Genomic DNA, 16,534 nt, shown 5'->3' with positions numbered 1-16,534 from the left:
GTAGAAGAAGAAGCTAAGACATGACGCAAAATTTTATTTCTGGGACGATCCATTCCTATATGGACAAGGACCTAATCATATAATACGTCGATGCGTTCCTGAACATGAAGCCAAGCACATTTTAGAGCTCTATCATGAGTCTCCATATGGAGGACATTTTGGGGGGCAAAGGACTGCAGCAAAAGTCTTATAGTGCGGCTATTTTTGGCCAACTCTGTTCAAAGATGCCCATGCCCATGTTGTGCAATGTGACAGATGTCAAAGAACAAGGAATATGTCTAAAAGAAATGAAATGCCATTGTCGTCAATCTTAGAAGTTGAATTATTCGATGTTTGGGGAATTGACTTCATGGGCCCATTTCCACCATCCGAAGGTCATCAATATATTCTGGTTGCGGTTGATTATGTATCAAAATGGGTCAAGGCCATCGCATGTGCCAAGAATGATGCAGCCACTATGGCGAAGTTTCTGAAGAAAAACATTTTCGCTCGATATGGGATGCCACGGGCTTTAATCAACGATGAGGGATCTCACTTTATCAACCGCATAATTGCTAACCTGTTGACTAAATTCAACATCAACCATCGAGTTGCAACTGCTTATCACCCACAGACTAATGGGTAGGCAGAGATTTCTAACAGAGAGATCAAAACTATCTCGGAGAAGGTAGTTAATACTACCAGGAGGGATTGGTCACCCAAGCTTAATGAAACGCTATGGGCTTATAGGACTGCCTACAAAACACCAATTGACATATCTCTGTACGCCCTAGTCTTCGGGAAAGCTTGTCATCTGCCGCTTGAGTTGGAAAACAAGGCGATGTGGGCCTGCAAGAAGTTGAAGTTTGATTTAGCCAGTGCGGGGAAAGTTCGGAAGTTGCAATTGAATCAGCTGGTCGAATGGCAAAGGGATGCCTATGAAAATGCCAAGATATATAAGGATAAAATGAAGAAATGGCACAACGACCGCATCAATGACCAGACATTCACCAAAGGCCAACAGGTGTTGTTATTTAATGCACGTTTGCGACTGTTCCCAGGAAAGTTGAAGTCTCGCTGGTCGGGGCCATTTCGAATCAAGTCAATCTTTCCTCACGGAGCAGTGGAATTAACAACTTTAGATAGGAGCAGCGCATTCAAAGTCAATGGTCAGCGGATCAAACCCTACTATGGAGGCGACTTCGATCGCTGCATGGATAACATTGACTTGGGCAAGCAAGATTAGACAGCTTGCAGGGAAAAAGATTGCGGTAACTCTAAGAACTTCTTTCAATCGGCCTTCATATCTATGTTTACTTGCTTTCTTTATCTCTTTCTTTTACAGTTTTCTTAATTTCGTAATTATTGTGTAGTAGGATTAGTCTTTAATGTTTTGGCAATTTAATTTCGCATAGGTTCCCATACTTTAAATGTAGTAGCGACGGTCGTATAATTTTGTGAAGGTTGAGATAAATTACCGCAAGGTCTTTACGACCTACATTTTTGATAAATTATGAAGAGAGGAAAATAAACTGAAATGAGAGGATGGGTGTAGTAAGTGGAAATAAGAAAAGATATGCATCTAGTACACCCAAATGCATTAAGTTAAGGGGTGTGTTGCGCACGTATACGTCCTTTTCCCGGCCTTAGTTAAATGCACTATGTTGAGGTATCCTCCAGAAATGTGTTTAGGTAAGGGGTGTGTTGCGGGGATGTATGCGTGTTGCCCGTCCTTGGCAAAAATGTATCTGTGTTTATTGGAAGCATAGTGCAAATTTTAAATCATGTGCTCGTCTTGCTCTTCTTTTATTATTTTGTAAGTTAATCAAATTATTTGACTCCTGTACAAGTAATAGAAAATTTTTTGTAATGCAATCATTTGTAATATATTCGCATACTTTGTTAATAGTCAATACAATCAAAGTACATAATTCACTCAACTCTTTGCCTGTGCCTCTTTCTTTATCTTCCTTTGTTAATCTTTGCTATATTTTTAGTCTTGTATTTTTACAATCTTCATTGCGTTGCTATGATGTATTATGTGTCACACTTAGAAACATTTCCCATACTTAGTAAATTCTGACTAACACTTAGTTAACTCTTAGTTTAGCAATACTTTACCTTTTACCTTTCAAAGTTCTGCTCAAACCTTCTTTTTGAAATCTTCTTCTAAGTGTTTGTCTAGTCTATCCAAACAACGCAATGAGAACCTTGCTCATCTTTAAATTTGAGGGTAGGGAAGGTCTGAGCAGATGAAATCAAAAGTATGCAGTATTTCAGAAAATGTGTCCATTAAAAAAAATTAATTTATGCAAAACTCCAATGTCAGCGCAAGGGAAAGTTGCAAAACTGTTCCCAACCTGATAAAAGTTTAGTTGTGAAAGGAGCCTGCTCGTAGTTGGATGCTCGTATGACACCATAGAAGCAAGCCAAAACAAAGGTGGGTTTCCAAGAACAACGTAGTATAAACCAAAAAGAGAAAAAAAAATAAAAGAATGCAAGAGACAATCCTCTGATTATCATAAGTTAAAGTTAAAACTGGCACACAACAGTAGTTGGATGTTCGCATGACACCCGTGGGGACAAGCCAAAACGAAGAGTGTAACCATGACCAACTGTCTCTAAGTGAATAAATGAAGCAAAGCTTTGCTCACCGCATATAGATACATCAAGTTGTTTTGATAAAGAAGAGATAAACATTCTATTTTGAAAACTAGAAAAGTGTCTTTGAGCAGAATTTTGTTACATAGAAGAATAAAGTAGGGCTTGCTAAGAATTAGCAAGGATAGAAGGAAAGTGTGATGTCAGGTAATGAGCCTAAGTATAACATTCGGAGCAACCAGTCATCGTAGAAATATAGGATAGGAATGGAGCATGATTGCCTTAGTAGAAGATATGCTTGAGGACAAGTATATATCTAAATTTGGGGGTGTGATAACTTATAGAAATACAAGTTATTTATGCCATCTTATCTAGATATTGCAGCCAAAAGTTAGTAATTATGCGCTAATTGTATGAAAATCAGCCTAGGATGACAATAATTATAAATGTTTGCGATTATACCCACTAACGCCAAAAAGATGGAAGACAAGCCAAACTTTACTCTGTTTTACAGAAGACCAAGTCACCACTTGCGCTCAAGGCTCATGAGAAACTAATTAATGCATCTCTTCCACATTGCGCCCATCGATCAACTATGAAGAGATGATTACCAAAGTGACGGCGCAATGCGATAGTTGGTCCAGAGCTACGCTTCAACCGCATGTAGTAATAAAAACAAACACCGCATACGAACCTATGATCGAAAGATGCAACTGAGCAACGTGAGAGCAGAGGATTGAGACACGTGTACAACTAACGGTTGTGCAGAATTGATAGTCTGATTGCATAACAGAAGGAATAATATCCCTCCATCTCCGGAATTACTATAACAATCAAGTAGGGACCACAAGGCCGAAGTCAAAGATCTGCTCCTATAAATACCCCATTGATTTCAGAGAAAAGTATGCTATTTGATACGCGGCTAAGTGTTGTAAGATTTTAGAGAGAAAAGGTTGAGCTGAGTGTTGGAGAGAAGAAATCCGGGAAGAGAACAAGATAAGGCCGAGAGGTGAATCTCAGATCCGACCTGCCATATACCCAATCGAAGCTCTGTGCAAAGATCCCTGCTGCCATTATGACTTGGTTTCCTACAAAATTGAGTAAAAATCTCATTTTCTTCCAGCTTAATGATGTTAGTGGGTGTAATTGCGATAATTCATAATTATTGTATTTCTAAGCTAATTTTCATACAATTGGCGCATATTTATTCACTTTTGGACGCAATATCTAGATAAGGCAGCATAAATAACTTGTATTTCTACAAGTTATCACTATCTATTAGGTCTTACCCCTGAAATGGGAGTCTTATTGATCTGGCGCTGTTGAGTCAATCCTCACCTATGCAAATCTAAGGATAATCCCAAATAGACAGAAGTTCATAGTTAGCTCAGGTTTAAGATCGAGTTACCTAGGTCATCTAGGTGAAATAGTCAGTCTTATACAGTAAACAACGTTATAAAGTAAGAGTGATTTATTTCTTGGTCCGATCTTATGCAAACTCATTGCATAGGATCTGTCTCTTATACACATCTAGATGTGTATAAGAGACAGCTCTTATGTCTCCACATAAAGTTCGAGTACTCATGAAATAGTCATGGGTCTTAGTTTATTGGATTTAGACTTTCACACAATTTATGAAATCAATAATGAGTATATTGATTATAGAAAATGTTTATCATTTTACAAACTACGAGTTTTAGGACATAAAACCCAACAGCTACACAATCAAGCAGACACTAGACGATTGTGCTAGATGATGGTCGTCAGCGCTACACGGTGGAGCTAAACGATAGGCGCAGTAGCTATGCGATAGGTTATGCGCGAGATTGTTTAGAGCGAGATTGTTTAGATCGAGATCGTTTAGAGCTAGAGATTGCTAAACGATTGAGCTACACGATGAGCCTCAGTGAGATTTTAAGCATGGATCGAGAGTAACCAGTTCGACCGATTTTCTCGAGGTCCTGTTCAGTTCAGCCTCAAAAGGTTTTTGGCTGGTCCGGTTCAGACTCTTCTGGTCTGGTTCAAGTGGTTTGGGTTCATTTTAGAGCGGTTCGAGCAGTTCAGAAGCGGTTTTGAAGCTGTTTTGTAATAATTAGGCTTTTATTTGCATGTTTATGCCAAAACTAAAACCATATCAGTTTGTTTTTAATTATTTATGCATTTGATGTATGTTATATTTAAATAAATCTTGTATGTGCATACAGTATGCCATGTAGATTTAAAATCCCACCATAGGAAGCATGTTACATGCATTGAAAGTATGTTATAATATGTTATAATACATAGTATGCATGTTAGGGTTCATTGTATTTAATATAATTGTTAAATTAAATATTGAATGCCTTTGATGTATGTTGTGGATGTTTAGTATGTCTAAAATTTTGTAAGCTGTTATAAAATTGGGTTAGACGTTTAAAATCCATAATAAAGAACAGTTGCATGCTCATGTAGGTTAACCACTCGTTTTAATAGTTAAAACTTGCAAAACTCGGGTTACAAACTCAACCGGTATATAATCCTATCTAAGGCTGGGGGTATTTAAGTTGACAGTCTACGGAACACCTCCTACTTGGGGATTATGGCTGAATTATTGAGCGTTGTTAACCGATTTTATAAGTATATGTGAGCGGTGTGAGGTAATAAAACGGTTTATCACCTAGACATCGTAGGTTAAAATCCAATTATAAGCGTTATACTTAGATAAACCACATAGACTTAAGGTAGTTTGTTTAGCCAAAATGAACCAAAGTATAAATTTACTCAATTAATAGAACACTTTAGTGGAAGTTTAATAACTTCTATGTGATAAAATTATTAGAACACTTCAGTGGGAGATTAATAACATATATGATACGTTATTTTTAGTTCTCATGTCCCTAAGAGTTCACAATCCAGATTTAAACAGTACTTCGTGTCACCCTGGGAGTGACCTTCATACGGAAAGTATTTTTAGCATAAATATGGATTTCGATGAATAAGGGGAAGTTGTTCAAACATAAATCAATTATATGATATATATGATTTCAACTGCATGTCTCCACATATTTTACACCGTGAGATTCATATGACGCTTCATGTCACCTAGGGAGTGACCTCCATACGAAAAGTGTTTGTATGAGTCAATAACAAGGTAAACGGAGGAAGTTGTTTATAGTAATTGGTGAAGGATATGTGTCAACATATCCTGCAGTCTCTTCCATAGTTTGGACCGTGAGATTCCTATGTTGCGCTTGCTTGTTTGCTTTAGGCGGCCCTTGGTAGTCCTTTAACGATGGCTATCCCCTCGGAGAGTTGTAACATAGGATTCGGAACAACTCAAACTCCAAAAATGGATAGGATTTCTTAGGTCCATTCCCAACCTTGACTCTCCATTTTGGTAGCATAGTTGGGGCCAAATTCTGACGTTTGAAAATGGAGGGTTACATTTACAAAATTATTAAGAGTGTTAGTAATTTTTTACCAAAAAGGGTAACTAAACGACTATAGGAATAAGAGTTATTCTGGAGATAGTGTTTGGTCAAAATTGTTTACTTTAGTGAAGGAGTATCTGACTACCCCTTGGTAGCACGTATTCTGACTCACTATAGTATTGTTGAAAATATATAATGGTTATGGATACATTATTACTATTTTTGCTAAACTTAATTTTGGATTTAGTTACAATTTACTAACTAAAATTTGTTTAAAATTTTATCAGCATGTTGAATTTTTCTAGAATACTCACTTTCGAATTAGATAATGGTAAAATCAAATCAACAAACAAACTACTAGCAATTGATATCTTCAATAGAGTTTTAACAGAGGATTGTCATCTATCTCCCAACTCATCTAAAATTTTTAATAACATAAATGAGAATGCAAAATTCGAACAACGAGATAAATTTTATTTACTTATTATCGAAGTGTATTTAGTGGAAAACGATAAAACCTGGATAATTGATTCAGGTGCCACTAATCATGTTTGTACTTTCTCACGGGAAACAAGTTCCTGGAGACAGTTGACAGAGGGCGAAACAATCGTTAAGGTAGGGACCGGGGAGGTTTCAGCTAAAGCAATGGGAGATATGAAGTTATTTATAAGAGATAAGTACATTTATTTGAAAAATGTGTATTACATTCCTTCTATAAAAATGATTCTAATATCTATCTCTTGCTTGCTAGAACAAAATTATAAAGTTTATTTCGAAAATGATGAAGTGTTCAACAATACTAGAAGTAAACAAATTTGTTCTACAAAATTAGAAAATAACTTGTATATGTTAAAACCGACTAAGGTTAAAGCCGTATTGAACATAGAGATGTTTAAAAGTGCTAAGACTCATAAGAAAAGGAAAATTTCTCTAAATGTCTATCTTTGGCACTTAAGACTAGGTCATATAAATCTCAACATGATTGAGAGACTCGTTAAGAACGGTCATCTAAATAAGTTAGAAGATAGTTCATTATCACCTTGTGAATCCTGTCTTGAGGGTAAAATGACAAAAAGATCTTTTTCTGAAAAAAGTCTTAGAGCCAAAGAACCCTTAAAATTGATACACTCAGACCTTTGTGGTCCTCTAAATGTTAGAGCTAGAGGGGGTATGAATATTTCATCAGCTTCATAGATGATTAATCTAGGTATGGGCATATTTACCTAATGCATCAAAAGTTTGAAACATTTGAAAAGTTCAAAGAGTATAAGGCTAAGGTTGAAAACCTATTAGGTAAAAAGATTAAAACACTTCGATCAGATCAAAGTGATGAGTATATGGACTTAGAATTCCAGAACTAGGAATCCAGTCTTAACTCATAGCCTCTGGCACACCTCAACAAAACGGTGTTGTAAGCCCTTGATCTTGTATTGTTCCTAAAGGAAATAATTAAAATAGAAGGAAATGGAATTTTTGAAAAGGAAAAGGAATTTGCAGAGGAATTGAATTAAAAAAAAAAAAAAAGAAGAAAGAAAGAAAGAAAAGAAGTAATAAAGAAGTAAATAAAGAAAATAAAGAGAGAAATAAGAAAAAAAAGAAAGACGGTGATGAGTTGAGAATGAGAGCGATTTATACCGAGGGGCTCGAGCAAACCCTAATTTTCATTGATTTAATTGTAAAGGGACGAGAGGAGGAGAATTTCGAGCGTTACCGGAGTGATTGGAGCTGTGGAGGTTGAGGAATTTCAATGAAAAGTCGGGTTAAGTCTGAATTTCGAACAGTCTTAACAGGCTTCAGTGTTTTGAAGTTATCGAGCTGTAGAAACCAAATTTGAAGCTGAAATTTTGAGGTTAGTAATCTAAGAGGTTTATTAACATTTTTCTTGAAGGACGCTAGAGCTAATTTTGACTGAAAATTGGTGAATTAATAGGAAGACCGAGACTACACAGAATTTCGGGCGAACAGAGAAACGTGACTTTTGGAGCTGATTCGGTGTTATTCAAGCGTTTTCAAAGCTTCAAATTCTCAGGTTAGTTGGTTAATATGCTTATTGGAAATTTTAAAAAATAAATTGTAGGTTATATGGTTAGGGATTGACGAATTTCAAGCTGGGAAAAGTTCTGAAACTTCTCGCCGGAAAACAAGGGTATCAAGAAATATTTGACCGATTCCAGAAGATTTATGGCGATTCAAGACTCCAAAATGTGAGGTAAAATAGTTTAGAGGATGGGTAAAAGGTTTATATAAATTAATTCGAGTGGGTATGGCTGAAATGAGCGAATTTGGTCGCCGGAAGTCTCACCGGCAAACTAGCCGAATTTGGAAGAAAATGTGGGCTGGAGGTTGAAGATGACTTCTGTCCGTCATTAAAAGCTGAAAAATCCAAATTTATGGTAATTAAAGTGTTCTCAAACATAAGTAGTGGTCGTTTGGTATTCATATGATATTTTAAGCATGGAATTGGAGGAAATTGGGATCCTAGATTAATTGTGAAGATGATTAAGCGGTTAATTGGTTTAGTAAATCTCGCTGGAAAGTCACAAATCTCGCTAGAAGTGGCCAAGAAGAACTAGGAGAGGCATATAAACCGTTAAGAGCCCCGACAAACTGTGAGTGACTCTAAATGCTTTAAATGTTTTAAGTAAATTGTTAATGCTTATGAATGTCCAACAATGTATGTTTACTGAAAGATATTTATGACAACTATTCTCAAATAGTTATCAGGCAACACATCTCACATTAATGTTATGTTTATGCTATACTTTTTAATAAACAAGAGGATGTGTTAGTATAGGAAGCTTTTGGGCAACTAAGTCCTTAAGAGATAAGAATAAGCAAGTTCAGTGTGACTAGCTCAGTACTGAAGGACTAGATGAGAAGGTACTGAAGCTCAGTCTTAGAATTTGAATAGCTCAGTACTGAAGGACTACATGAGAAGGTACTGAAGCTTAGTCATAGGTTTGAATAGCTTAGTACTGAAGGACTAGATAAGAAGGTACTGAAGCTTTATCCTAAAATTTGAATAGCTCGATACTGAAGGACATGGAGAAGGTATCCGAGCAGCTCGATACTGAAGTACATGGAAAAGGTATATGAGCAGTAGTACCTAAGGTATGACAGTACTTAAACTAGAATCACATGAATGTAAGAAAAGTTATTATTGGTAGTATACAGATCACTCCACACTAACTTTGGATTGACGTTGAGGAATTGAGTAAAGGTACTCTCTCAACTAAGGTTGCAAATTATGTTTTTAGGAAGAGAACAAAAGGGTTCCTTCCTAGTTAAGTAGTAATGCAGTAAGAGATAATAAAGAGTGAGCAAGAGGGCCACTCTAGACTGATAAACTAAGGCATAGCCCAGCAAAGCATAAAATAGTGCTATATGATGTTGATGATGACATGAATAATAGTTGCCAAGTTTATGTTTTCAGATACAATGGTTTAAAAAGTTTTATGTACACGTTTGTTGGGCTTGTTTTAGTTCCAGTATTCTATTTTCAATTAAAGTTTTCAGTTTTAATATCAAATTTATGTATGAACGTCCATCGATGCATACCCCCATCACCGCAACCTACCAACACATCTCATTTCGCTGCATGCCTTCGGCCGCATGGACATATACCATCGTGTCCAACACATCCAACGCAGCCGTTGCACCCCATGCGTTGATCTAATCTCCAGCTGTATAGACGCATACCATCGTGTCCAACGCATCCATCGCCGCATTCCTCTATCCATCGCATCCATCGTATCCAACGCAACCAACGCATCCAACATATCCAACGTATCCAACGTCTAGTGCCCTTGGATGCGCAACTTGAGGTTGCCTCATGCGTTTTCTAACCTCTTCAAGACCTTGGTTGCTGCATGCACTACTAATCTCCCAAATAATCTCTCAAAATCTAATGGCCAACGCATGGCACACACTAACGCATTTGTCAAATACTTAGTCGTATTTCTCCTTAGCTTCCAATGCATGGTTACTCTTCGAAATGCCTCTTGCCAATACTTCAGCCAATCATGCGTCCAACCTTACAAATGCATGGTTGCCTTTTCAACTTATGCGTTAATGTGTCCTAACTCTTAACGCATGGGCCCTTTTTGACTTTACACTTAGCCAAATTTCATCAATTAAAGTTTAACTCAAAACTACTCAAGGAAAATCTATTCAACACTTAGAAATTTCCTTCACTTCAACATAGGATTTAACTTTCACTTAGTTAATTTCCTTAACCACCTGCTTAAGTAGAGAAAATGGAAATCTGGGTTTCACAGTTTAGGGGTCGAGATGTTTATTAAAAATGGTCTACAACATTCAAATATATTGAATGTCATGAGTTGTCCATGTTTGAAGTGTGTGAATGCAAAGACTCTAAATGTGAACAGAATAAGAGATCAATTATTTTTTAATGGTATAGATCAAAGTTATCATACATGGATTTTTCATGGTGAATCATTACCGATTAAGAGAAACAATGACAATGTGTCTACTAGTGAAAGAGACGAAGTTGATGAGGATGATGTTGATGTTGATGATATAATTGGAATGTTTAAGGTTGCATATAATTACTATTTTAGTCAAAAATCCGATAATTTTGAAGAATTATTAGATGATGCGAAGAAACCATTGTACCCAAATTGTAAAACTTTTTCAAAAATATCTACATTGATAAAGTTATATAATTTGAAAGCTAAATTTGGATGGAGAGATAAGAGTCTCACTAAGTTGCTGGAATTAATTCATGACATATTACCTAGTCCTAATGAAATTCTAACTTCTACTTATGAAGCAAAAAAGATGTTGGGTACTCTTGGAATGAAGTACGAGAAGATTCATGCATGTAGCAATGATTGTTGCTTGTTTAGAAAAGAACTCTCTAATGCAAATGTATGCCCCATTTGTGGTACGTCAAGATGGAAGCTTAAAAAAATTAAAGGAAAGGGCTAAGAATATCCCAGCAAAAGTCATGTGGTATTTCTTTCCAATTCCAAGATTTGAAAGAATGTTTCGAAGTAAAAAAAACAACAAGCTTATTGACGTGACATGCTTAAAAAAAAGAAACAGATGGTTTATTAAAACATCCCAAAGATGCCCTATCATGGAAAAAAAATAGACAATTTGTGGCTCGAGTTTGGGTCAGAACCTAGAAATCTTCATCTTGCTCTTTCGACAGATGGGGTAAATCCACATGGAGATCTTAGTAGTAGATATAGTTGTTGGCCAGTGATGTTAGTGACGTATAATGTACCTCCATGGTTGTGCATGCAGCGCAAATTTTTTATATTGACTGAACTAATATCTGGTCCTAAACAACCAGGAAATGACATAAATGTTTATTTAGCTCCGTTAGTAGATGATTTGAAAAAACTTTGGAAAGATGGGGTAGAATGTTACAATGCATATGAAGAACAACGTTTCATGCTTAAAACTATTTTATTATGGACCATTAATGATTTTCCTACGTATGGTAATTTGTGTGGTTGTATGGTTAAAGGATATCATGCATGTACAATTTGTGGAGAGAAAACTTCATCCACTTATTTACCAAAAGGGAAGAAGATGGCATATCTCGGGCATCGCAAGTTTCTACCCTGCCTTCATCCATATAGGAAACAAAAGAAAGCTTTTAATGGCACATAAGAATTAGAATTTGCTCCAGAACCGTTGAGTGGGGAAGAAATTCTTGCAGAAACAAGTATCAATATTCATTTGGTAAGAAAACTATCAAGGAAAAGAACAGTGGAGACAACCCTTCAACTTATTGGAAGAAAAAATCTATTCTTTTCTAGTTAGAATACTGGAAGTATCTTGACATCTGACATTGTTTAGATGTGATGCACATTGATAAAAATGTATATGCAAATCTTATTGGCACATTGCTTGATATTCTTGGTAAAATTAAAGATGGAATAAAAAATCGATTAGATTTGGTGGAACTAAACATTAGATCAGAGTTAGCCCCTCAAGTAGGAGAGAAAAAAATATTTTTACCTCCCGCATGTTATACATTAACACGAGCTGAGAAATTGAGATTTTTAAGGTACTATTAGAAATTAAAGTACCTGAAGGCTATTCATTGAACATTCAAAGTTTAGTGTCGCTCACAGATTTGAAACTTTACGAACTTAAGTCGCATGACCATCACGTTCTTATGCAACAATTATTACCGGCAGCCATTCGTGATATTTTACTCAAACAAGTAAGACTTGCAATTATTCGCCTATGCTTCTTCTTTAATGTTATATGTTGCAAGGCGATCGATTCATCTCAGTTAAAAGGTATGCAAGAGGATATCGTTGTCACTCTATGCCTCTTAGAGAAGTATTTTCCACCATCATTCTTCATAATAATGGTACACCTTATAGTGCATCTCGTAAGAGAAGTTGAGTTTTGTGGACCTGTTTATTTGCGGTGGATGTATCCTTTTGAACGATACATGAAAGTGTTGAAAACTTATATATGAAATAGAAATCGACCAAAAGGATGTGTTGGAGAAAATTATATTGTCAAAGAGACTATAGAGTTTTGTTCTGAATTTGTATCTAGTGTTAATTCTATTGGGCTAAACTCATCAGCAAAGAAAGTGAACTCAAACATTGATAGAGCATTGTCAGCTACTTCTTTTATCAGACTGAGTAAAGATGAGCTGGATCAAGCTCATCTTTATGTCATTCAAAATGTAAGTGATGTGCTTCCTTACGTTGAGTATGTAGATCTCCATCTTATTCTCGTTTTAGGTTACTTGATTATTCAATAATCTACTAACTTTTTCATTTATAATAGGCAACATATGGATATTTTGTCTGAGCTCAATTCTGGTAAAAATAAAAGTAGAAAGTGGCTTCAAGAAGAGCATAATCGTACACTCAGTCGGTGGTTGTCCACATGGGTAATCTCTAGAGACCTACTATTTGATGTATAATTAAATATTAACTACTAAAATATTATAAAATATATCATAGCTTGCACTAGCTCTTGTAGTTCCCAAAAATTCCATATCGCCTTCCTTAAGATTGATAGCTAATGGACCTTGTTCAGTTGTGGCAAAATATTCTGGTTACATTGTCAATGGTTACTACTATCACACAAAGAATCGCGATGATGTTAGGATGGTTCAAAATAGTGGAGTTCATATAACGGCTACCACAATGCAAGTTTCTAATGCTAAGGACAAAAGCCTCGTCATGTCAGATATGACCTTTTACGATATAATACAAGAAATATGGGAGCTTGACTATCATGGATTATCATTTATTTTATTCAAATGTAATTGGGTTGAGAATAGAACTTGAGTCAAAATAGACGAGTTTAGGTTTACTATTGTGGACCTCAATCGTATTGGACATAAATCAGACCCATTTATTTTAGCCTCCCAAGCAAAACAAGTGTTCTATGTAAAAGACCCTGCAAATTCGGGTTGGTCAATTGTTTTAACATCTCCACAATGAACAATTGAGGATGATTTTTATGAAGATGAAATAGGAGATATGCTACAAGTAGAGTGTGATTATGGAGGTATGCAAAGAATGCCCAATGTTGATACATCTATTGAGATTGATGATACAACATCCACATATATTAGAAATGATTGTGAGGGTCGATGGGTTGATAAATAATGTATTAAACATGGTATGTCATTTATTATGGTTATGTGTATTTAAATATTAAGATTATATGTTTTTTTGTGTGAGTAATGTTTTTCTTTTTTTTTTTTTTTTTTTTTTTTTTTTTTTTTTTTTTTTTTTTTTTTTTTTTTTTTTTTTTTTTTTTTTTTTTTTTTTTTTTTTTTTTTTTTTTTTTTTTTTGCAGATTGACATGAAAAATTTAGTAAGTAGCAGCGAGGATGATAGAAATATGATCCCACAAAAACATTGCAGAATAAGTATTCCACATGGCCCAACTACAATGTCTAAGTTGGCACAAATAAGAACATCTGGGCAACAGTTGATTATTGATTATAATGAACATGGACAATCGATTGGATTTAGAGCAAAGAAGATGCAAAGTTATATAGGAGTTTGTGTTTGACAACAAATACATATAACATATAATTTTTGGAAAAAAGTTCCAAACCATTTAAAAGACTAAAATTTTAATTCATGTGCATAGTAGTTTATTAGTTTATTGTTTAACTACTTTTTTCATTATGTAGATGTCATTTGATGTGGACTCTAAGTCCAAACATTGTATACTCATGTCTACATTTAGGAAGTTTCGGACTTTCAAGACAACATTGACTCAAAAGTTCATACTTCTATTTAAGGATGAACCATCGGTCTTGCAATTTCCTCCCCAACAATATTCTCATATAGAGCAAGATCAGTGGACATCGTTCGTCCATGAACGATTGAGTGAAGAATGGGTTGTAAGTCATTCACAATAAATTAAATGTCAACATTATCATTGTTTTGATGGGTAACTTCAACTAGATTTGTTGTACAGGAAATCAGTCGTCTTCAAAAAGAAAGACGTGCGAAATGTGTATATAATCATCATATACTAGATACATGTTTCACTTGTTTATTCCCCCTTCCCCTTCACAAAAAAAATTAAAAATAAAAAAATAAAAAGAAAAAAAAAAAAAATTTAATTTTTTTCTACAACATTTATCTCATTTGACTCTATTCTTTTCAATAGACCCATGTGCGGGTATGTTGGAATTAAAAGAAGCATGCACAGCGTAAGCAACGAATTATAACGCTCTAATTACAAATAATTAACTAAGGATTAAGGCATGCCAAGAGAGTTAGAGATATAACATTTGTACTTTCCATGATAAACTTCGTCTCCAAGAGCAATTGACTCCACCAATGGTAAATCCTCACTATTCTCTAGTTGAAGAACACGGTTGTGGGACCGAAACTTTAGTGAAAAAAAAATGAAATATCACTAATTAATTTGGAGAGTCAAAGAGAATTTAAGAAAGATTAATTTCAAAAATTAAGGAAGCATTAGTTTTAAATTTTTGAAAATAAAAACCTATTTATAAACAAAACACATGCAAAAACCTATCTTGCATGACTTCCACCTCAAATTTCATTAGCATGAATAATGTAGGTGTCAAACTTAGCATAAACCACTTCAAAACCCACTTAGTTAGTGGAAAAATTCAACAATTGGATTTTTCCACTAACTAATTTTTTATTAAAATAAATTTATAATTAAATAATTCTTTGACAAAATATGAAATGCTATTTTCATATTTTAGAAATTATTTAATTAGAACAATTTTAATTAAATAAAATAAACAAATTTAATATCACCTATTAAATTGACTTTGACATCTATTTTTGATTAATCACATTAATAAAATTTCAAACACTTTCATGCTAATATTTTATTTAAAACATACTCTCCAAAAATAATTAATTGATTGGAAATTATATCTTATATAAAATACAATTTTTCCTAAAGATCGAATTTGAACATTTCAAATTCTCACTTCACCTAGTTCTTCAATTTTGTTCATTCTGAGCTAGTCAAACTTTTAACCTAGTTAATCAACATTCGTTAACTAACAAGATTGTCCACTATAGCACGTAGTTGCACTCCCCTCGCTGTAGATATATTATGTGTTCATTTGATATAACCGTCATCGGTAAGTTGATCCTTCACCAGTTGTTCGTAACCTCAGGTAGGTCAATTATCGTTTTACCTTGAGTTACATCTTTTCTCCTTAAGTACCACTGTCCCTCTAATGAACCATTGATTTAGATCTTAATCACTCCATTCTCTCTCAGGCCAACGAGAGGATGGAGCCCCTACAAGACCGGGGATCAGCCCTTAAGGGAAAAACCTTTCTACTATCCCTAAAATGGATAGAGTGAATTTCGTCTTGCAAATTCTATATCCCTAGCTATCTGTCCGGTCTTATCCCTAAAATTAGAGGCATATTAAGCAGCATTGTTGAACTTACCCTCACCTATGCAGATCAAGGGATAATCTCGAATAAACAAGAGTTCATAGATAGCTCAGGATTCAGATCAAGTTATCTAGGTCATCAAGGAGTGAAATTAATTAGTGCCAACAGTAAGCGGTGTTAATACATAACAGTGATTATTTCGTGGTCAGTCTTACACAATCTCATCGTGTCGAATACCCCCGCTCACATGTCTCTACATGAACGAATTGATCACATCGTTTATGACACTTTACAACATTTGTAACAATTATAAAGTAGGTCATATTCAATAGTATCTCCAGAAATAGGTACCCAACCAAATCCAAGTACTATAGACTATTTAGGATTTTATACTCGAATTTGATCCAATTTATGTCTCCATATAAAATCCAAGTATTCATAACAATACCCAAGGGTTCGTAGTTTATTGGATTTAGAGTTATTAATTCATTTTCATTCAACAACATTTGTTTCAATAAACTTCATATACGTATACTATTTACAAACTACGAGATTTAGGACATACAACCCAACAAGGTATTCATACTTAGTGGAAGTAAGTTTTGACATCAATGTTTAAAGCAAGGATGATGTTTATTGTTTGTTATATTGTTTATTTGTATTTTTTTACTACTAATTA

At 34.9% G+C, this 16,534-nt stretch overlaps 1 protein-coding gene and 1 long non-coding RNA gene across 2 annotated transcripts; both read left to right on the top strand.

The window, feature by feature from the left end:
* The first annotated feature begins 820 nt into the window (after nucleotides 1–820).
* LOC120072041 lies at nucleotides 821–1,225 on the top strand. The gene has a single exon (XM_039024463.1). It carries the CDS (start codon nucleotides 821–823, stop codon nucleotides 1,223–1,225), a length of 405 nt encoding a protein of 134 aa, XP_038880391.1.
* Nucleotides 1,226–7,560: 6,335 nt separating this feature from the next.
* On the top strand, nucleotides 7,561–14,500 carry LOC120072332. Its single transcript, XR_005480419.1, has 3 exons — nucleotides 7,561–7,839; nucleotides 7,921–8,019; nucleotides 13,803–14,500. It is a non-coding gene; the product is annotated as an uncharacterized LOC120072332 (long non-coding RNA).
* Nucleotides 14,501–16,534: the final 2,034 nt, after the last annotated feature.

This window comes from Benincasa hispida, chromosome 2, assembly GCF_009727055.1.
Source record: "Benincasa hispida cultivar B227 chromosome 2, ASM972705v1, whole genome shotgun sequence".
NCBI classification, from domain to species: Eukaryota; Viridiplantae; Streptophyta; class Magnoliopsida; order Cucurbitales; family Cucurbitaceae; genus Benincasa; species Benincasa hispida.
Note: the sequence above shows the minus strand (reverse complement) of the source record. Positions and strands in the feature narration are given on the sequence as shown.

What these genes read in the sequence shown, in the direction of transcription:
- LOC120072041 (XM_039024463.1), top strand. Translation starts at nt 821, where the DNA reads ATGTGGGCCTGCAAGAAGTTGAAGTTTGATTTAGCCAGTGCGGGGAAA.